The sequence below is a fragment of the Hemibagrus wyckioides genome, linkage group LG01, assembly GCF_019097595.1.
Source record: "Hemibagrus wyckioides isolate EC202008001 linkage group LG01, SWU_Hwy_1.0, whole genome shotgun sequence".
NCBI lineage: Eukaryota > Metazoa > Chordata > Actinopteri > Siluriformes > Bagridae > Hemibagrus > Hemibagrus wyckioides.
In genome coordinates, this window is record NC_080710.1 from 13,240,325 (window position 1) to 13,263,906 (window position 23,582).

Genomic DNA, 23,582 nt, shown 5'->3' on the forward strand with positions numbered 1-23,582 from the left:
TCAGTGTCAGCTTGAAGTGTTGTGAAACATGAACTTGCTGCCTTCTGATCAGCTGTCCAGAATGTTAACCACCAAACAACCACTGTTAAAAATAAGCTAGCCATGTAAATACCTCTTATCTACCAGTCTTCTAACACACTTCTAACTAAGCTAATGAGAGTAGCTGGCTGATATCACTGATTATTCATTCAATCCATTTAGAAAAGTGCAATATGCTATATGGATAGATAAATAGATACTGTATATATTAACATAATCATAGTCCAAAGCAGCAGCTGATGGAAACACTCTTATTTTGGCAGGCTTTACTTGGAAAATTGCAAAACATTTAGCACTTTAGATGGAATACATCTGGACTCAACACTTATTTTCCTGTCTCTCTAATCATGAACAGGAGAATTAGTGCACACCTGCTGTCTCTGCAAGCATTTATTAATGCTTTAGCTTTATGAGACTTTTATGAGCGCTTCATTAAGCCACAGTTCAGCACTGTAGAGCTGCAGTGTTGTGTGAGAGCAGTGGCAGCAGTGCTGACGAACCATGGAGCGTGTGACAAAGCATCATAGTTACAATGTAGATAAGAAGGAAGCGAAGCCCCTGTGAACAGAAGCACTCACTGACCCCCTGCTTCCTGTCGAATGGGACTCTGGGTTACAGAAAGTAACATTTCTGTGCCAAGGGCTTTCCTTGCTGGGCTTTTCCCACTGAGGTGGACATTTCCACACTCACCGCTGCCGGCCTACTCAGGATAACCAGCAACCACCGCAGTCCCTGTAAACAATAGGGTGTGTAGGCCTGGCTTTCTAGCTACTTTCTCATGGTCTCGTTTCATGCTGCTGTGAGACAATCTCATGAAAACCTCACTGGAATGTCAAGATAAAATAATCTTTAATTGAAGATCCATACATGGGACACCGGTTGTTCTGTTAATCAATTTAATTCTTTAGAAAAGCACAAACCTGAGCTTGTAAATGTTAATTTATGTGATGGAAAGAATCAAGTCAAGCCACTTCATGTTCAGACCTGACTAATCTCATTCCCTCCATGTGTTATAAACCAGAGCCTGCTTTGCCACTTCGTTAGTGCTGTACATACATTCAGCTTCTGTTCAGCTTCGACATGGCAATTCATTTGATTGGAGATTAAGCTAATTAACCACAAACACATTCATAAACCAAGGCTGCCAATAATTCTGGAGCTGATTATTTTATCACGGTTCATAGCTGCAATCACTCCATAATTCTTTATCGGGTAAAAATAGATGGAAGATAATATGCAGAATGAAAAGTTTTCCATTTTGTAAAGCAGACAGAGACTAACGAGGTACACCGAACTATGTTATGATGACATGAAAAAGGTAAATCTATTTCAAATAATCTATTTTCTAAGTATGCAGCATTGATTAATGTGCAGATTTATTTTAAGTAAACAATACAGACGCCTGCTTTTCTGCATTGTTTCAATAAATCCCAGAAGCCCAAGAGCAAGTCAGTTATTTATAAATGTTTTTTAACATGTTATTTGAACAGTGCCTACCATAGTCCTTCATAACACATTTATTAGTGAATTGTTTAGAATTTAGTAATGCTGGGTGATTTCTAAAAGACTCTTTGTATTGAAAGCAAGAAGAGGCATCAGCTATATTTATATATATTTATTTACTGATAGACAGTGTTTGACTCTTTTAAGTTATGCAGAATTAAACCTTCCTTTTTTGCTGATTTCTATTGCTTTATTTGTATTTTATTTCATTTCTCTTTGTAATTTCCATCCATCCATCCATTTTCTGTACTGCTTATACTACACAGGATCATGCGGAGCCTGGAGTCTATCCCAGAGGACTTAGGGCACAAGGTAGGGGACAATCTGAAAATGGGTAACAAACCATCACAGGGCACAATCACACACACCCATTCACACACTATGGACAATTTAGAGATGCCATCCAGCCTACAACACATGTCTTTGGACTGGAGGAGGAAACCAGACTGCCCAGAATAAACCCCTGAATCACAGGGAGAACATGCAAGCTCCACATACACACAAAGGTGGTAAGGTAAAGGCAGGACTCATTCCCCAAACCGGTGAACTGTGAGGCAAACATGCAAACCACTAAGCCACCATGCCCCCTAATTATGTCATTTTTTTCCTCACAAATTATTTGTCAGTTTATACAAACAACATATGCTGCATAAGCTAACTTTTGGGAAGTGTATTTATCAACTTCATAATGGAGCACAGATCTGCATGTGTGCTGAAGGGCCAGCTTCACTGATTATGAAGAGTTGGGGAAAGTTAATGGTGTCAAACAGAATTGGTTATCAGATTTGCATTTATGAAACAAAATATAACCTTAGAACCACTTTAGTTTTTTTAGAAGCCCACATATCAGCTAAATGGATACTTTATACACTTCATGAATGTGCAAAAAAAAGCTTACAGGGCCAGAATAAAAAAATTACTAACAATTATGATTGAGAAATCTGTCACAAACAAAACCCTGTCACTTCAAAAATTCTGCAGTAGCAAGTGAATGAGCAACATTCTTCCTGCTGCAGCTCTCCCTCTCTCTCTCTCTCTCTCTCTCTTTTCTGTGTCTGAAATTCCATCCATCCCTCTGAACAAAAGCCACTGTCCAGCTGTCAGTCAAACTGACTGACAGTCTTCCCATCCAATATTCACAAGCTGTCCCATCTAGGCATCTGCCCCCGTGCTGTCTCGCCGCTGTCATAGAGAAGAGGTTGTGTTCTCCTTTAACCTCACGCATCACACCATGCAATGCACAAGGACCAGTCATTAACACAGACCCTCTGCCAAGCATGTGTGTGTGTGTTTGTGTATGCATGTGACAGTGATTGTGGGGAGTGGTAAGTATGAAGGGCATGCTTGACATTCAGAGCACATCCTGGAGCCTTGCTTGTTAACTGAGTGGTTTTAAAAAATAATAATGAAAACAGTTTCATCTTGTACATATTGGGTACAGTTCAGGTCTGCACAGGCCTTGCACACTGGTCATGTGTTTGAACAGAACCACAAGCAGATAAATCAAGGCAAAAGCATGTTATTAGGCAAAAACACATTCCAGCTGACGCGAATATTCTGGATAAAATATTCTTTGGCTGGGTCTGTAACGTAAGATACAGACCATCAGGTCAGCTCAGGGAACCAGAACCTGTGGCAGTCCTGATTGCTTACCTCCACTGCATGACGGATCTGCACTTTAATCCTCCTCAAACAGACCAAACCACAGCCACTGAGCTGGAAATGACACTGTGCTTTTTTCTGCACAACAATATGACTGTGTGTGTGTGTGTGTGTGCACTCAGGTGATGATTATGTCGCAGACAGGGTATATTCTGACGCAGACAGAGCAAAAGAGAGCAAGTCAGATGGATCAGAAGTGGCGAGTGCTTGCGCAAAAAGGGCGTCACCCCCAAATAGTCAATATCCCCACCAGAGCAGTACTATTGATGTCATAAGTGTGGGACACACCCGAGCTGGCCAAACCACACAGGCGCTTTAAGGGCCAGGGCAACTGAAAAGAGCCACACACACACAGACAGACAGACACGGACACACACGCACACACACAGCACCACTGGAGACCCACGATAACATGCTTGCACCTTTCAAAGCTTTCATAAAATCGTCCTTTCACATTAATATTAATCTTTAATAGATGATATATTTCAGATACAGACAGGTGAATAATAACAGGAAAAAGTAACAAAAAGTGGCTCAGCTCAGTACATTGTTGGGTCACCATAAGCTACAGGCACGTGGCCCTTGGCAGATTTTCTACAAGTCTCTGGATCTGCACTGGAGGGATTAACATTATTCTTCCAAAAGATTTTCCATCAGTTACAGTTTTGATGATCAGCCACTGGCTTTTCATCTCAAAAATATCACTCAGCAGTATATCAGTTCTGCACATTGCACTTTAAGTAGTCTTTGTGTGTGTGGGCATTTCAAATATAAACCAGTTAAATCCTCAATATACATTTTATAATGGTGAGGTTTTATTCTAAAATGTTTATGAATTCCCTGCTAACTGTGTGTGTTGGGAATGTGTGTAAGATGCTACACTTCCAGCACATATTCAATGTGATCCCACCTTTTGGAGGCTCTCCAACATGCAGCGCTGTGTAACAATGGTACACAAACAACAAAGCTCAGACTACAGCAAAACAATGCATAAAACTATAGCTGTCTACATCAACAGAGCAAAAGTACTGAAAAATATAGATATGAGTATAGAAATTATAGATATGTTAATATTTAACTCAAATAAAAATGGAAATAATGTGTTTGAAGGGAAAAACTGATATTATTAAAAGGACCCAAGTATTAAAAAGAAAAGAAATTGAGTTAATGTCAAGTTTTATGTAGACAGTAACTTCTGTTACTTATCTTAAACTTGTTTCACACAATTTTGCCTGAAATTATCTGTCTTTTGTTCTGTAATTAATTATTAGTGAAATACTTAAATAAATAAGCTATATTTGTATATTAGCTAGCATTCAACTTGACTTCTACCCAATAATATTAGCTACTGGAATTGATGCTAGTATAACCTGGAATTTAGTGGAATATAGGCAGTTAATATTAGCACATTAGCAAACATTTCCTCGGAATTAGGTGAAGTTCATTCCTTGTAGGGAGATAAAAGAGACATGTCTTTGCTTACTCCAGCATACTGAAACACTTTAGTGAGGTAGGGGCGCTCATCTTCAAGCTGCGGTTTGCAGTCCGATGGCTTTTCCATCTTCAAACACACAGAGATTGCTAGAGCGCTAACTACATTGTGTAGCAGAAGAGGAGAAGGTCACTGCAGATGATGAAATGGCACAATTCTGGATAGATTTTTCTTCATTGATAAAGTTGATTGGATGCTAAATGTAAACGACTGGATGCTACACTGAGCCCTTTGGTTTTGATATGTAGTGTGCAGTTTTTGGTTGGATGAGATAGATAAATAAAAATGTAAGGAGTGAAAAGTTTTATTTCAGGAAATGTGATGCTATACAATGTCAGCAAAACTCAAGTAAAGTAAATGCATTTAAATAATACAGGTATCACTTTACATTAACAGTAAAGAATATTCATACACTAATACTGGAATTAATATTTACTTAAAGATGAAGTAGTGAGTCACGTGTGAATAACAACCACCTTACACACAGTTACTACATGCTTTTAGTTAATGCATTATGAATTGAACATGCATCATTGTTTATATAAATTGCCATATGCATCAGTGTATTCTAGCATCATTGGAATGGTGCAAGATTAATTTCTTTAATTACGCTGATCCTCCTTATAGAACGTAGAAAGACGCAATAACAATATACACCAATAATTTCATCTCAACCTGTTTTTGCATCATTTTTTCCCATGCATTTCTCATAGTACTAGTAAATACTCTGCGTGGCTCAGGCCTGGGGCTCTGCTCCATTTACACACAAGTGTGAAGTTAATATAGTTACATTTATTCATTTAGCAGATGTTATTTTCTATTAACATTAAAACCAGTATTTTATAAGTTTATTTTTTCAGGGCCTTAAACATAAGCAAGAGCAAGAGAAAAATGAGGGATCGTTCTTAACGATTTAAAGCCAGGGGACCAGGTGGACACAGACGCAGTGAAGCAGTCAAAATAAACAGTGATATCTAAAATACTGAAAAAATAATCCTCTACTACAGTGGGATTTAAAGAGAAATGGATGGAGAGTAATGCAAAACGGATTGAGATAAATTTATTGGTGTTCATTATTAGTGCGTTCGAAAAAAAAGAGGATCAGTACAAATTGATGATTTGTGTACACAGCTGTGTGTAACAAATTATATATATAATTAGAAATGATACATTAATAATTAATACATTAGCTAACCAATGCACTAACATGTACTTAAGGTGGTTGTTATTCATGCAGAAATTCATAAGACTCACATAGCGTGGTAGCTCTATGTTAGCTTAACTTATTATTAGTTCATATATATATATATATATATATATATATATATATATATATTAATTCAGGGATTTGTGTATCGTGATTGTAAAGTGTTACCATAATACTTATACTAAGTACAAATACTCAAGTATTTTGCAACTGGTTCACCAACACACATGCACACACGATGCCCCACAATTACCATCTACAGCAAAAAAATAAATAAATAAATAAAAATACAGACGACAGATGGAAAGAGAGATTGAAAGAAAGATGCGTCTAATACATCCCTTTTTTGGTGATTCATTTCCAACAAGGTTATGTCATCTAAGTGAATATTCAAAAATCAAACAATAAGATCTCAACCACACAGAGCCTTATTAATGAAATATAGACATTCAAAAGAAAAAAAGACATTTCCTGAGAAAGCTATTTTGGTCTGGGAAACAAAGAGCCTTTCTTCAGAGAAGGATGTACGCAGAAGCAAGATACGCATTCAACAAGCTCATTAAACTTTTAATGCAGAACGATCTAAAATAAACCTGAACAAACCAAAAAAAAATCGAGCAGCGACACAGTCTATAAGTAAACTGCACTCATTCAACACACGCCTCAGGCCATGTGAAAATGCAAAAGTTCCCCTGTGTAACTAATATTAGTAACGTTTGAGTTTACTTTGTAGGACGTTTGGCTGGTACAATATAAAAGAGTGAACTTATCTATTTATACAACATCACAAAGTTTTAAATGTACAGCAAACACAACACTTCCTTTTCTCAAAACTAATAGAAATGTTTTAGATGGGATTATTATGTGATGGTTAATCAGCTACTAGTAAGAGGATTTAACACAGTGCAGGCGATTAGCATTGCAAGCTGGATGTTTTTTACAGTGCAGACAATCAGTATGCCTTCACTAACAATACAATGTCTCTGGGATGCTGCTGAATCTAAAATTCATCTACTCACCCAATCTGTCTGTTGGTGGAAGGAGCCTGAGTGATGACTGAGCTGGACTGTGGTGATGGCAATGCTTGCTGTATCACTATGCTGCTCTCATGGTTGGCCATTCCACTGTGAGGTTGCTGGTGCTGGTTGGGGCCTGGTTGTGCATGAAGAGCAATATTCTAACGAGAAAAGAGACAAAATGTGTATCAATATACCGAGGAAAGCTTCCTGCACTGCACAAAAAAATTAATTGCAAATATAGTCAAATTTGTCAACTATTTCTTATTATAAAATTACAATACACCAAGTAAGATTATTAAACCTATCTCCAGACAAAAGCTTTACATTTTCTTGATCGATTGGCAGATAATTGTGCCTCTTTCATTTTTCCAAATTATCTGAAAATACTAGATCAATGTGACTATATTCTAGGTGTTTTCATTTACTGTCAGTTTTTTTTGCAGTGTGTTAAACGAGTTTAGTTTGTTAGTTAGTTATTTAGCCAGTGTTTGGCTTCATCATACAGTGTACACAAGTACGATAACAACCTAACAACAATACACAACTAAACAACAAAACAAAAATATGTAAAAACAGTACAATAATTTAAAAAACTTTAAAAAGCATATACAATGTATATGTATGTATATATGTGTGACTCAGTATGAAATGTTTATTGTAGATTAATTCAGATTAAAATGTGCCTACAAATAAAAAATAAAAACTATACCAAATGCAACACTAATATTTCATTTAAGGTGGTTGCATACTTGGCATTAATTTACAGGTAATAAATATGAATATAAAATGTGAATCCAGTAATAAGGCAATCAGCCTCATTAGAAACAGTTCAGTATATGGGAACACTGAAATACCTTTTTAATCAAAAATACTCGTCTGAAATTGAAATTAAATGTGAATGTCATGTTTATATCCATTTTTGCTAAGGTCTCCTTTAATACCTAAATCCTATCAGGCAATGTAAGTGAGTTACACAGTTATTAAAACTCATAGTTCTATCCAAAATGAATTGCCCTGTACTTTGGAGCTTGTAAAGTAGAGCGATATATTTAAAATTAGGAGAAGTCATTTGGGAGATTTTATATCTTTATATATCTAGTGTTGATACAGCAAATGAAAAGAACTATTAAAATATTACAGCTATTTCCCGAAACAGTTATTAAGGAGAAGAAGGAAACATCTACAATATAAATAGATGATCACAAAATAGCAGTCAGTGTTGCCATATATTATCTACTGCTATACCACCTACTTATTATGCTTATTAGTAATGAATTAAAGTTTGATGTGTAATATATACTTAAGTGTTATCTGTGTAATCAGGCCTTGCAGAAAAGTGCTGGAAGCTGAACTACTACTATACAACAAGTCTCATTTCTGGAACAGTTTATAGAGTTTATTACACGTTCTGACTTTTGCAGGGTGTTTGGAGTATATTATTATATGAGTTAATGGAACATAAAAAGGCACATGGAGAAGTTATAATAGTTGTGGTATTTATACCAGTCAGTGGGTGATTTCTGTTCTGTATTCTGGACACAAATTTAAGGAGTTAAGTTCTTGGGCAAGACTTTTCTCTTGCTTCCTCTTGACATCATGTAGGTTTTCAATGTAAAACTATTTTTAGTATATTTAACCATGTTGTCATGCACTATATATATGTAAAAAAAAAAAATAATAATAATATAAGGCTTTTATAATGTAATGAGGATTAGTCCAAAATGACATATTTGGCTTAGAATAACAAAAACAAAATTATAATAAACCATTATATGCATGTAGAAAATAGAAATAAATTATTAAAGGATGTCTTAAAGCATAAATCCATCATTTTTAATGAATTTCTATTAATTTGCCTAGATTTGTTTTTTAATAACCAACAGATCATTTCCTGAAACTTTGGAGTATAAGCTTACACACGTTTAAAAAAAATACATCTTCAAAGATTTATAAGTAAGTCATTTAAAGTACATAACTTATGTTCAGATATTCAGAACCTAAAAATAAAATTGGCTTTCACACGCTAAAGTCATTACTGCACAGTTTCTGTTTTAAAAGTTTTTGTTTTGATGCCTTCATTATTAACCTTTTACTGCTGATTGCCATAAATGAATATACCGGACAAAATGTTCTTGCACCACTGAAAGGTTTTAAATTTTGTCTTTTAGCCTATTCTGACTAACACATTATTTATGTTGTTATTATTATTAACAGTAGGAGGAGGAGGAAGTGGCTAAAGAAGTAGAAAACTTTGCATTTTCCCATCTAAAGTTAAATTCTTTGAGGTTTTCTCTCAACAGTAGTGATGAGGAAGTTAGCTAAGAGGTACGTGGTCACTGACAAACCTCAGCACCAAAACAGGTTCATAAAACAAAACCCTAAACCTAAACGTCTGACCAGAAACTGGTGTTAAAAGTGTTACTGGTGTAGAGTTTTAATTAAAATGATCTAGTGTTTAATCGTGTCTTTGCAGCACTACGGATGATAATGTACTCTATTTACAGAAAAAACAAGCCTGGAATACACAAATACAAACAGTTGTCAGGACAGTCGAGAATTTCTGCTTTCTATCATTGTTTCTTAGGAAATTATCTTTCTGCTTTTTCAGGAAAACAGTTTCCAGATAAGCAAATTTCCGACCCGATGAATAAGAACAGAATTCCCCTTTGTGCCCCTAGGCTGCTTCGCTCATGTGAGCTATACATCTTAGCTGTTAACTTATATCTCTATATCCCTATAGCTTCTTTACTGCGCTTAGCAAAATCTTGCTACGACCTGTTAACTGCTGACTCAGCATCTCAACTCCACAGGTCCACAACCCTTGTTGTGGTTCTGTGTTGTTTAGTTTACAAAACCCACAATGGGGTCAGTTGTAGGTATTAGCATTCTCACAATCAGAACGGTGTGACATAATAGTTGCCCACATCTATGTATTATTTTACAGACATCACATCAGTCACTTCACGCTGTATGAGTCCCAGACACAGATGAAATATGGCTGTCTCTGAGGGATGAGTGTAGTGGTTTAGATGCCATGCTAAATTTTATTTAGAGAGGAAAAAAACTCTTATTGTTTCTTTGCAGACTCGGATGCTATTGACATAGTTTTTGCAAGCTATGTGAGTGTGTGTGTGTGTGTTTACTTTTGAAACATTGATTAGAAGCTACAGGAGAAACATTAGCAGTATTTAATATAGGATGAGTCCTATGGTGCAGCTGCACCACAGGCCCCACTGTCTCACCGGTTTGGTGTCTTCCTCCTCTTGGACTTTGCAGAACTCCTGCTCGATGGAGCAGTCCAGCTCACTAAACAGTCCTACCTCCTCACAGTTCTTCAGGAAGCGTGTTGGAGTTGGCGTCTGGTCTGCAGACAAAGCAAAAATATGATTTAAAACTTTAGAACCGCAGTCAACCACATTTATAGAAGTAATATCAACCCCCCTGTAGCGTCTTTTGAACAGTACATATAGTCTATAAACACTGAAGTGGTCAGCACCATTAGTTTTGTATAACGACACTGTGGATTAATTTACCTGTCACCAACATCCTTACGCAAATATGCCGAACTGTTTTCAGAATGATGAAGGAAGCGACAGAATTCAGATGCAAACTCATTTTTTACAGTAATGTAGATGGTCTGGCAGACTGAGTCAACAGAGATCTTGGAATTAAACCCCGTATCAAAACTTAAGTGAGCAATTAGTTTGCAGTTAACAGTTAAGTTACAGTTCTAGGCTGCAATTTGCATTGTGGCTTAGATAAAGTATACGGTTACGGCTTAAGTTGTGTGTTAAATGTGGTTAGAAAGTGCATTACTTACAAGCTCAATGAGGTGTATTCTTGAGATTTTAGTTGTTTATTTGTCTCTGTGTATGTGTGTTATGTGTGTCTGTGTGTGTGTGTAAGAGAGAGAGAGAGAGAGAGAGAGAGAGAGAGAGAATATGCATATGGATGTGACAGAGTATAAGTAGGGGTGGGGTACAGGAGTGAGTAAACACATGAGTAGGAGGGAGGGATGGAGGGAGGGAATAAATAAATATATAAGTAGGGGTATATGAGGGAGTGAAGGAGTAAGTGCTTGAGTGAGGGTGAATAAAAAAGTAAATGAGTAGGCAAGGAAGTGACTCAAAAAGTGTGTGAGGTAACTGGGAAGTTGAGTGGGGTAGCTGGGTAGAGTGAGTGAGTGAGTGAGTGGGTGAGTGAGAGAGTGAGAGACGGAGGGACTGAGTAGTGAAGTAATTGAAAGAGGCAAAGAGATGAAGGGACTGAATGTACAAGAATGCACATCTAGTGAGAAACCTAAAGCTTCGAGGCTGCTTGGTCCTGAAACCTGATCTGTTCCCTTGACAAGGGTAAATAATGAAGAGGAGAGAATCACAGCGCTGCTAGAAAGGCACAGAGCTCACTCTCTCACACACACACACACACACACACACACACCTATCACACACATACTCCCAGGATAATTTAGAAAAAAAAAAGCTTCATGGCTTTCAGACTTAAAGTTAAATAGAAACATGTTTTTTTTACAAAGTTGTGTAACTAAAATTTGGAAAATGTCAAACGTTTTCTGAAGTACCCAGCAGAATCAATTTCATCGTTTCAACTGCTTGCACTTCTGAATAAACCATAACGTGTATGTGACTGGAGTCAGATGTGGAATTTGTCTCTAAATTTGAACTTTCTCCCTGTTTTCATCACAGTAATTGTGGTTTTGCGGTTTGTTTGGTTTTGTCCTGAAATGACCAGCCCTCTAACTGATATGGAGCTTAGAGCATGCAAGTGATAGGAGGGATTAGAGGAGTTAGGTAGAGGGCAGCAAAAATATTATTTTAACCACATAGTTTTGCGTTTTAATCTTCATGTGCGCACGCCTAATGCTTGCTAATCAAAGACAGACGTCAAATGAAGTCTCAGATGGCCTATGTGGCTGGTTTTGAGTGTGTGTGTGTGTGTGTGTGTGGTCATTCACAAGAGTTTTTAAATATTACTGCCGTTATGAAGAATCCTACCATTCTACAAAAATCAGGCTTTGGTCAAAATAGTATATAACAATTGAAAAATCAAACAAACTCCTCATATACATAATACACGCAAGGATGTGTGTATGTATGTATGTGTGTGTGTGTGTATGTGCGTACGTGCATGCATGTGTGTGTGATTCACCTGATAGCATGTTATCACTTTTGATGGGAGGAAATTTGAGGGTCATCTCATGCTTGTGGCGGTGAATCATTAGATGGTCTTCTGTGGGGAAACGCTGTTAGACACAGAAACAAGTCAGTCTAAAAGCAGTTGTGGTTTAACTCATGGCTAAAAACAGATGGTGGTTTTTGCTTTGCCTTTATAGGTTTGGCAGAAGGCTTTGTAATATCCTGAAATGGCATGGACACTTACAAATTGTACTGAAAACAACCAGCACAATTCAGGGAGCTAAGAGTAAGTGTCATGAGACGCTTCACTGTGGAACGGGTATATAGTTAGTCAAAAAGCTTTTATCACACACAATCATTATAGCGGGAGAATGTGGCTTTAGGACACAAACATCTCAGATACCTACAACTGATAGACGGTAATTATCAGCCATCCGCAGACTTGCTTGTTAGACCGATTTAACCCATGAACCAGAGCTATAAACATTTTTATAATAATTTAGGAATGAGTTTATATTTTTATAGGGCTTTTACCCGAATTATTATTACACATAAAATGAGCTGCAAAAAAACATAAACTACGATGTGCTACTCCAGAGTTCCTTTCTATCAACATGCCAAGAAATAGTGACCCGGACATCTAAGGATATACAGTGGCTTCACATGTTAAAAACGCCCAAGGGAAACAGTTTTCTTAGCAGGGTAGCATTTCACTGTTTTCTGTGCAGCAGTGTTTCTCTTTGAGAGAACCTCGATCAGGTTACCGATGCGTTCATCCTAGCCATTGTGCAGTCAAGACTTACCTGAGAGCAGCCTGGAGCGCTGCAAACGAACGGCCTTTCCTGCTCGGAGTTCATCTCTTGCTCCAGCTCCTCATAAACCTGTAAACAAGCATGTAGACAGAAATCAGCGCCTTGGCCCTCTCTCGCATTTTGTGTGCCGGCGGAGCGAAAGCTGTGCTACCTGGCGGGGATTTTCTTATCAGAATCTCAGAGGTGAGTATTCAGTTGCCTGTGCCTGCATGCATTGCTGAGGTTAAGGTCATGTTGGGGTAGAGCTGAAAGAAGGAGGAAGGATCAGGAGCACAGTTTACTGGCCCGAGGTGTCACACTGCCTCTGCGTCTCCATGGTGCTGCTGCTGACCACAGCACAAGTGTGTAAATTATCCACCAGCTACCCAGAACGCAACCTGGTACCCAGATAGCAACAGCAACAAGGGCTGGGTATCAACAAACTGCCACTCAGTGCTCGCCATTATTCTGACCCTTCAACTCTGCTGTCTACTCAGTCATGCCTTTAGTAGCAGGGATGAGGTCAGTTTGCTAACTGACTGCTAATAATGGTAAATACTAGAGGCTCTATTCATTAGAGTGATAATGAGTGTGACTATCAAACAGACAGGGGAATAATTTATCGAGCGGAGCATAGAGTAAATAGTATGTCACAAAACAATGACAAAACTTCCAGCAATTTCTAGTGGTCATCTTACAAGTGCTTAATAATTCCAACCCATCAATGATAAACATTCTCACTCCTCTCTATCTCATTCCCTATTTATGTCTATCGCTCACTCCCTCTTTCGCTCATGAGAGCTCATCTTCAGTGGCATGATTCTAATGAATACCTCTGATGACAGTCTGACAATGGAATGGTATGTCAGTGATTCTGTTTCCCACATGCGGTGTGTAAACAGACGCTCTATGGTGTTAATGGAAGCTTGTTTGCCCACAGTTTTCTTACATACTTGCTGCCATTTCTTTAAGCTGTGAAATAGGTTGGTCAACATTTGTGCCTCATGGGAGAAGAGGATACTTCTATTTCCAGAGATGATGAAACTGGAAGGACTTAGCGTGTAACTCAAATCGCCTGGCCCTCTTAGCACATCAGGGGTCTTATGCAACTCAATGACCGCATATCTATGATTAGACCCGGAGACGAAAACTACGATAGAGTACGATTGAGGAAGTTCCACTGAGAATCTATAGTCATTTTGCATTTTTTTTCTTTAATTCACTTTTTCATTGATTATACATTCACAATTTCGGCATTAAACACTGTTCTCTCTCAAGCCTCATTTCGGTAACAGCACCGCAGTCTAGAACAGCCTAATGACTAGCCGTCTTAATAGTGCATGACAGTCTGAGTCGAGTCCTCCATATACAATAGTAAAACCAGACTAACGGCAGTGGGCTAGAATATGTATTGACACGTGGGTTAGACAGCTAACAAACATTCTCTTTCCAAATATGTGGAAAATAAACATGTTAGGGGTTGTGAGGCATGAAAAAGGAGGCACATAGAGCTCTCTTCAGCATTCTTCAGGTTAGGTCTCTCTGGGGACACACAACTTCTACAGCATGAAAGCTTTCATACACAATTTGCATGTGATTTTTTTTTTCTGATGGGTCTCGCCAACTGTTTCCTCTCATGCAGTCAAAACATTCAAATTTGGCGTTATGTTAGCCAGAGCAGTTTTTCATTACAGACGGACCGACAGGCAGAACCCCTCCAGTCATTCCCCAAACTTCAGCCTTATGGGTCGCATGATCTGGTCTTGATACGGTGCCTACACGAACCCAAGTGATGCGAAACAACATGTATTTGCTCTCTCTAGGTATCTCTGTCTGCCCCACACCTTTCTTACTGTTCTCTCATCGCTATTATCTTTTAGGTATACAGATGAGATTAGATGAGTGATGAGATGACAGATGAGATCAGATGAGATGTGATGTACCTTCATTAATCCCCTGTAGGAGGAATTCAAGTTGACTATCAATTATAATTATTTATTTATTTACTTCCTCTTCTTTAGGCAAGACTGAATGTACATCTTATTTCAGTATTTGTTACTTCAGTATTTGTTATCCCAGATATAACAGGTAGCTTGTGTGTCTGCAGCTGCACTGACCTGCTTGGTTACACTGTGTAATTTAATTGACCAACAGTCAAAATGTAGTAAATCGGATAATATATCTTAAGGTTTTTGCTGAAATCTAACAAAGATCTCCCCTAACAAATGGACCAGATCCATCCATATCATGAGCACACAAGGCTGATTGTATATATTAATGTTTATTCTGACACATTAGGTCACTTTTCTAAAGTTTATATAAGGCTCAATACGTTCAGATGTGCCGTAAAAGAGACTTATTTGGTTATTTTGGTGCAGAGAATCACAATGGGGTTACAAAAAGCACAGCTCTCTGTGTAAACTGACCAGTCCACAACATAAGTCTGCTTTACCCCGTAACACACTTCTGTATGTGTGTGTATGTGTATGACCACACATACACAGCATGCCTCATGTACATTCTGAAGCCTGTCATCACAGCCATTCAGACTGATGTATATCTCTGTACTCGGCTGATTGTTATAACCTTCAAAATGAGCAAGCTCACTTCCCTTTTCCTGCCACATCTTTTAGACACTAGAAACTACCTAACCTCAATCGACGACACGGCCCTATGTAATGTCAGCAAACCGGAGACTCAAATGCACAGTCTAGGGCAAAGGGGGCAATTGACTTTGCTTTCGCTGATATGTTTTCATTTAACAGAGGAAATTTGGTTACGTTTCACAGTAAGTGGGTCCCGATGTGGGAGCACATGAGGTTTTGTAAAGCAGAGTACAGTTTCATGAGGAACTTTTGCTCTTAAGGTTCAGGCAAAAATTCAGGTTCAAGACAGAATTCAAACAGTATGGAGAGGGAGGAGGCGAGCGTAGGTTGCAGCATGCACAAACTTGCACTGCAATTCAACCCCCCCCCCAAAAAGAACACACACACACAGCTCCCTAGGCCTTTGACAGCACAAGTTCAAGGTTGGATCAGCGTAAGCCCTAGGGCGAGGAATAAGGCTCACATAGGCAATGCACTTATTGTCAAGAAGCCTTCATAATGAACAGACAAAGGGGCCCCACACCGGCCACCTTCAATCAGTGCCAATCAACTTACCTCCTCTGACTTAAACTTAGACAACTGCTTAGAACTCACATTTGATTTCATATCTTAAGTTAATGCAGAGTCTATAAATTGCTCTTGGTAATTTATTTCCTATCTATACAAATATTTGCTAAGCAAATACAGCAATTGAGAGAGATACATTTAAACAGGACTGCATGAAAACAAAGTGAAAAAGCCGGATGAAAGAATGTGTGAGATACGCCTTCGGCTACACTGATAGCGTTGAAGGTTGTCAAACTTCTATTACCAAACCTAGTCACATTTCCAGTTTAACTCCTCTATAAAACAGATATATGACCTGTTGTGGTTTTGTTTTTTTGTTAGTGTTTTTTTAAGATTTACTTTTCCTTCTGAAAGTATAAAAGAGCATGTCAAGTTCAGAAATTTTTTAATATGGTTTGATTTTTGTTGCAACAAACTGTATTGCTGGTGGATTTAGGAACTAATTCTCACCAGCCTCTTCCCAAAAAACAAGGAATCAATATAAACACTGTATTTCACGAACAGAATAAATTAAAATATATTTGAATATAAATGTGAGTACATATTTAAAGTCAGAACAGAGAACGTCTTATTTCTGATTAGCTTTTACAATTCAGAACTTTTTAAAAAAAAGAAACCTATGTAGCATTACTCAAACTCTCAGGATCCATCGGCAGGTCGGGATTCATTTTTCTTGCACTCAGAGGTACATACGTTATTATATTTACAGTCTGGAGGTACTGAATAATTCAAATAATAGTAATGAATTATACTAACCGATTAAAATGTTTTAGGATGTAATAAATGATCCTTAGACAATTGTTATTATGCTGTTGTTATATACATATAACATATAACATACTATATATATATATATAGTACTCTTGTTATTGTTGTATTGTTGCTTTTATAATATATATATATATATCAACATGCATTTATATTCAGACACTAAATTAAATAATTGTGTTATTACTGCTGTTATTGTGTTATTGTTATTATTATATGCTGTAACAATAAACTATATTATTATTATTAGTAGTAGTAGTAGTAGAGGCTGATGAAAAGAAATTAACCCTATTAACCCTAATGACACTAGTTAGTCTACAGACAGCGTGTGTATGGATTGAAGCATGGCTTCAGCCTGGAGGTTTTAGTGCTTGCTCAGCACAAGTCTCCTGAATCCTTCACCATCTCAGTGCTTAATCAAATACTCCGACTGGCCTGCAGAATGACGTAATGCCCTAAGGCACAGCAGTTTTATTTTAATGGAGAAATAGAAACTACAACTGTGGTATGAAATACAATTCATACAATAAGTGTTATTTGGGAACAGAAAGCTTTCCCGTGTCGATATTCTTCCTTTCAGTGTGTCAGTAAAGCTGAGGCGGATGAGCTCCATGTGAGCTAGACATATTTTAATACAGAGCGCGCGGGTCCGAAAACTGTGAGCCGGTCGCACGTCGCACAACACTTCACTACTGTCATACCCACAGGAACCTAAAGTCCTCTCTCTCTCTCTCTCTCTCTCTCTCTCACACACACACACACACACGCATGCAATCTCCTAAGCTAAAACTCAACCCATCCACTCTCATGTACAGGACAGCAAGTGTGTCAATGACTGAGGCGCGCAAGAAGCACCAGAAAAGCGCTCAGTAAAACTTCCAACCCTAACCACATGAAGCTGTTCTCCGGAGTTGAATCAGTGCTACAGATGAACGCGACGCACAACTCAGGCATCCTGAAGCAAACAAGGCGAAACCTGTTACATGCTGTTGACTTCTATAGACCAATCCGACAGGCATTGTTTACTTAAACTGGTGCTTTAAATACCTTCAGAAAACCCAGCTCGCGCCGCACGCATTCCGTTAGACAGACAGTAACTTCAAACGTGTTGCCCCGCACAGCGACTTGTCACTTCAGCTCACTCGGGAGAATAGCCATTGTACCGGGACCGAGTTGACTTTCCAGCCTGCAAGCGCGCGCTCTCTTTATCTGCAACCAAAAACTAAGCCAGCGGCATCGCGGCTCTCCAATCTACTTACCGCAGAAGTGTAGAGAAGATGCAGCGCCCTTTCTGAAGGAACCACGTTGGACTGAGCAAAGATTACAATACGATCTATTTAGAGAAGCATTACGTCACCCTCTGGTGACGTCGCGTGGGATTCCTGAACTTCTAAATCACTGCGGTCCGTTTGGAGGCGGGGCGGCGCGAGGCGTGGGCGGGACCAGCGGGGATATGGCTCAAACCGCATACTACCCTACTAAGGAGTGTGTCAAAACAGATGGCCACTACAGCCAGTGCAGATTTTAGTTTGTTTAATGCACAGTTTTTATCATATTATTTCATAAAGTAGTAATCAGTTCTGGACTTTGCTGGGCTTAAAGTGGGCGTGGCGACGATAACAACTCTCTGGTTTGTTGTAATGTGGCATGGCAAACATGTTCAAAACACATTTCCATAATGGTGTACAGTAGCTGATGAAGGAGGAACATTTAGGGCTGTTTTTTAGTTGCTGTAAAGTTTTACAGGAAGAAAACTGTATGTAAACCATATCAATCACACACACACTATAAAAAAGTGTATGAGTAAAATGATATCATTTACCTGTTGACGTCATACTGAAATATATGTTTCAAATAAAAAAATAATAATAATAATAATAACTCCATATCATATCCAGTGCAATTTCTGAGAATCTTATAAATATCAAAGTCAGGATTAAAATTAACATGACTTCAGTGCTAGTTAATATGTAAAGGTGATTGGACAGAAGTAACACTAATAGTTATGAAGTAGGATAACTTTATGTGAACTCTAAATACTCGTAATACTTATAAGTATTTTTAAAGAATGTCTTCTAATCTTTACATTGTTTTTACAACAATACTAATTTGTTATTCCGAGAAGCCTGCTTCAGCTTTATTTCCCCATAAATACCATTATCTAGCAACTCAGCACAGAAATATAATTCCAAACGCAAATGTAAACAGAACTCAACATTTCTTAGAGTTGCAACTGATTTCTTTTACTTCAGATTTTTTCCTAGTTGCTGCTCTCCAGAGGCACAAAGGTAAAAATTCGAGGAAATGAAAGCCTGTTCTCTTTCAGGTCCTCAGCCCCAAGCCAACATGCTAATTTCCACAATATCAACTTAATTTGGGTAACAGTGATAAGACAACCTGATCCAACAAACTCAATCCAGCAAGTAAATTTAAAAGATAACGCCTACTGAAATTATTCAGTGACCAGCTAATTTATAGCCAGAAGCCTACAATACATTTAAGTCTCTATCAAATGTTAAAACATTTGCTTTTATTTAATGAACAGAGCCTAATTTCCCAAAAGCATCATAAAGTTAAGATTTAAGGAGCGTGTTCAGGCTGAAGCTCAAGCTATCATTCAACACTGATCTTGTGCTGTGGGGCTTTTGTAATAAAGACAAGACACACACACACACACACACACACACAATTACAATCTGAACACTTGTTGGTTTTATTTCTAATCAGCAGGCCAGTAATACTAATTGCATCAGGCTTACCAGTGTCTCGGCACATACTAAATAATGGAAGTAGCAGGGGTAAATAAATTATTGGCAGGATTATGTCTGTCTGCTAGTGTTGTATTCAGAAGATGGTGTTACGGAATCAAAGCTCTGACTTCTTTGTCCTGAGATAATTGCTCAGTAGATGTAATGTGATGCAGGTGAAGCTTCAACACTACACAAATCTTTATTGCTAAGCAGAAAATACTTTTTTTTATTTCTACTGTGTTTTATAATGCAACACTTTGGCACAATCTCAGTTGGAAATGCATAATAACATTAACGTTATCTAAAAAGACATGACATGTCTTATGTCTAATATCTGCTGCATTTTGATATTGAATAACAGAAGCTATGGCAATAAATCCTGATAATGAGCACATCTCAGATTCATTTAAATACTAATAGAGCGTCAGGTTTAAGTGATATGTTAGATATTGATAAGTGCAAAGGAATTCATGTATTATTCATATTTCACAACGATCTAAATACCAACAGTGCAGCGAGGTAAAGTAATATCACAGCCGGTTTTGATACTGATCTGAAAGGTCATGGAAATAGCGATACTCTTGTAACTTGATAATTTTAAAAACAGTCTGTCGCACTTTTCACTGGCATAAGTATCCATGGTTTTGCGCAAGGTTAAAGAGTGGAGATGGGAGTGGAGAAGCTGTTGAATGGCAGAGAAATACACCAGCATTCAAAGTCATAACAATAAATTGATGGTGCCACTAAAGCTGTTCAAGAACTGTTAATCTTATACACTATTCCTTTACTTGAGCAGAAGCTACACCACGTGCAATAGCAAAGACAATGGTGATATGGCTCATCAGGACCATTAAATTGACACATTAGCCATTTACAGATGAAAATGAAAAAAAGTGGCCCACCCAGGAGGTAGCAGACGGAGTCATGGCCCTTAGTGCTTTAGTGACTCTGCTGGTGGCAGTGCAGTGATTTCTGAGGCTGGACACTCAGGAGAGGAGTCTGAGATGGCTGCGGCAATTAATGACTGTCTGCTCCTCGGAGAAGGGGCTGTTTACAGCGAGCCGCCCGTGCTAAGAGCCTCATCACGGGAACAATAACGCCGGCCCCATCCGCCGCTATAACTCAGCCTCTCCCTCTGCCTCTGTCTTTTAACCCGAGGCTTAATCAAAGCTTTATGACAGTCTTTTGTGCCTTTATGGACTATATATTTCCCCCACCAATCCAAACATCATCCCTTGGGAGAGCTGCACAGTAAGTGGCATAAGTGCACAGCCAGGGGTGGGTCGCTGACCCCAAGCTTTAGAAAATTTTGCCTCTAATGCACCAGAGCGGCTGTGCAGATCACAGGTTTGAGTCTTCAGTGATATAAAGATCACAGATGATGTCTTTGAGGCTGGAGTTTTCAAGTCAAGTCAACCTTTCTTAATATTCCACAATTAAAGACAATGCATGTCAGCCAAAGTGGTGTATAATAGAATTAAGTAGAAAAATTAATGAATAAATAAATGTGTAAAACAATAATAAACATTATAAACACTATACACTATTTACAACCTCCTAAAGAAAAATATTATTAAAATATACACTGTTAGTTATGATTCCCTGCTAAAGAATTGGATAATTTCAGGTTTGCAGTATTGAATATTTCCATTAGCGAGTGCAAGCTGTAGAGTGCTGCTGATTGCCTGTCTATGTGTTTGATCTTGTTAACGGAATGTTCCACTCTCACTCTGTCAAGTCAACTTATTTCAGTGGCTTGAAATGCCCCAGGGAATGGAAATATTATAGCATAATCCTTCATATAATGTTACATGCTCTGTTTGCAGATCATAAGAAGCATGTCTAAATATCCAAAACACAGTTTAGAGGAAATAGTGTTTTAATAACTGTATTTAATTTCAGATCTATAATAAATTCATGGTCAACACAAAGCTTGACCAGTAAAAAGCTGTCATTTTAGTCTTGCTTTGTTTTATTGAAAATTCTCTGTCAGCATCTACTACATAAATTGTCACATAACAGTAAAAATGTGAGTACTCTTCCCAAGCGGTCATGTGTGTTCACTTTAGGAAAGCATCAATTGTATCTGAATAAGATCTAATTCCATGCAGCCTCAGATTTCATAAGTAAACCCATGTTAGCCAAAACAAAATCTAGGAGCCATTTTTCTACCCAAGTTAAACATAATCTTCAGCTATATTATGAGGTGGTGCTCATTAAAAGGCCTATGTCCCCTAAAACATCCACACTGTTACCTTGTGAAAGGTTATGAAGTGTTGAACAATTATTAAACAGACTGACTTGGAACACCCGAAAAATATAGTGATGCTTGGCTAGAGAGTTAAAGGAAAAGCATTTACCATGGTGGAGGCATGAAGCGCTTTGTGCTGCCAGTGTGCGTAATGGCTGTATGAAGGGATATTATGGTGCCATTTAAGTTCTTAATGGGGTTTGAAAGTTTGTGTTTGGTCATGCTGAGGGATTGAGGTGAGCCAGTGGACCTCTTTAACGTGTCCGGGATTTAAACCCAACATCTTTGTGCTATTACTCATCCTGTGGCGGCTGCTGGGCAGATGGGCTGAAGAGAATTCAGAGATGAATGATAACAGTTATTACTCAGGGGTTTTATTAGACTACTAAAAATGACACTTCTACTTAACCTCATTTGGTTACCATGTGGAACATGAGAAAATAGAATTACCTGCAACTTGCAGCCTAGAACAATACAGTTTATCCAAAAGAATATAGTGGAGGTTAAAGAAATTTCACACAAAAGAGAGCACATCATGTTACTTTTTGAAGTGTTAGGGTATTGCATTCAACCTCTGAGCTATACACACTCTTTGTCAGTAAGCAGTCCATATTTACACTTTATTTATTTATTTATTTATTTATTTATTTATACAACTAAATGTTTCTCTCATTGATCATAGTATCGATCCTAAAATGAGAGCTTAATAATACATTACAAATCCTTATAAACAACATTGCCAATCACAGTAACTTACAATAAAAGTTGAAAGAAATAATAGAAATGCTGTACACATTTCCTACATTTGAAAAGCCTTTACAAAATGACTTACAACAGGCAACTTAAAACAAAACAAAGTCTTGTAAACACACACTCAACCAAAATCATACATACACACTGACAAACAACACTTTGTAGTCTATGACCTCATCTCACTTTCTATAGTTGTAAATGAGCTGAAGGAGGACTTCACTGTGATCACAGGCATTTTTTTTTTTTTTTTTGCATTACCCAGATCAGTAAGGCTGAGATGGAACTGGAGGCTGCCACACAGCTCTGGAGCTCCTCAAAGCCATGAGTGAGCTAGTGAGGTAATGCTTTCATAGGCACGTCCCTTAGCATGCTCTGGTGCTGCTGGAAAAAGCAGGTCGATCAGAGGGAAGGCTGGTCGCAGAGCACTGCACTGAGCTGAGGCTGAATGAGGCCCAACCCAGCACAGTCCCCATTACACACCACTTGGGCACAAAACCAGTACAGACAGCCTCTGCCAACAAACGTGAACAGGAAAAACAGAGGAGTGGGGGGATATGACAGTGAAGAGTGAGCAGTGAAGTGCATGAATGTGAAATAAAAAAAAACAAGTTTCCTGGCACTGATATTGCAGTTTGACAGCCAAATGCTCAATTCATCTGATGCTAGGCTGCTGTCAGATAAGATCTATTTTAGTAGGTTGCAGTAATCTCTTCTTCTAACAATACATTTATTACTTTTTTAACACATACTTTTCTTTGTTTCTTACTTCAGTTCATGGACCCACAAGAAAATGGCCTTATTATTACTATTATCACACAACTTAACTTTTAAACTCTTCAAACTTTTAAAAAATATATCAGTGATGGTATGTAACTTAACTTTAATCTTTATCTTTTTTTCTATGTTTCTATAATTCTGTAAAGCTGCTTTAAGACAATGTCCATTGTTAAAAGCGCTATACAAATAAATTGAATTGAATTGAAATTGAAATTGAATTGAATCCTTGAGTATCAGCCCAGTC

The 23,582-nt window shown here is 38.0% G+C and overlaps 1 protein-coding gene across 3 annotated transcripts in view; it reads right to left on the reverse strand.

Moving 5' to 3' along the window:
• The window catches only part of creb5b (cAMP responsive element binding protein 5b), a 51,998-nt gene extending 33,782 nt beyond the window's left edge, over positions 1–18,216 (reverse strand). The window contains exons 1-5 of one of the 3 annotated variants that reach the window (XM_058398687.1): positions 18,067–18,216; positions 12,879–12,956; positions 12,089–12,182; positions 10,165–10,286; positions 6,923–7,080 (exon numbers count right to left, since the gene is read on the reverse strand). In XM_058398687.1, coding sequence (XP_058254670.1) covers positions 6,923–7,080; positions 10,165–10,286; positions 12,089–12,182; positions 12,879–12,932 — 428 coding nt within the window. In that variant the 5' untranslated portion in view covers positions 12,933–12,956; positions 18,067–18,216. Of the gene's footprint in view, positions 1–6,922; positions 7,081–10,164; positions 10,287–12,088; positions 12,183–12,878; positions 12,957–17,854; positions 18,045–18,066 lie in introns of those variants that run through there. The other 2 variants (XM_058398706.1, XM_058398697.1) reach the window with 2 other exon arrangements.
• Positions 18,217–23,582: the final 5,366 nt, after the last annotated feature.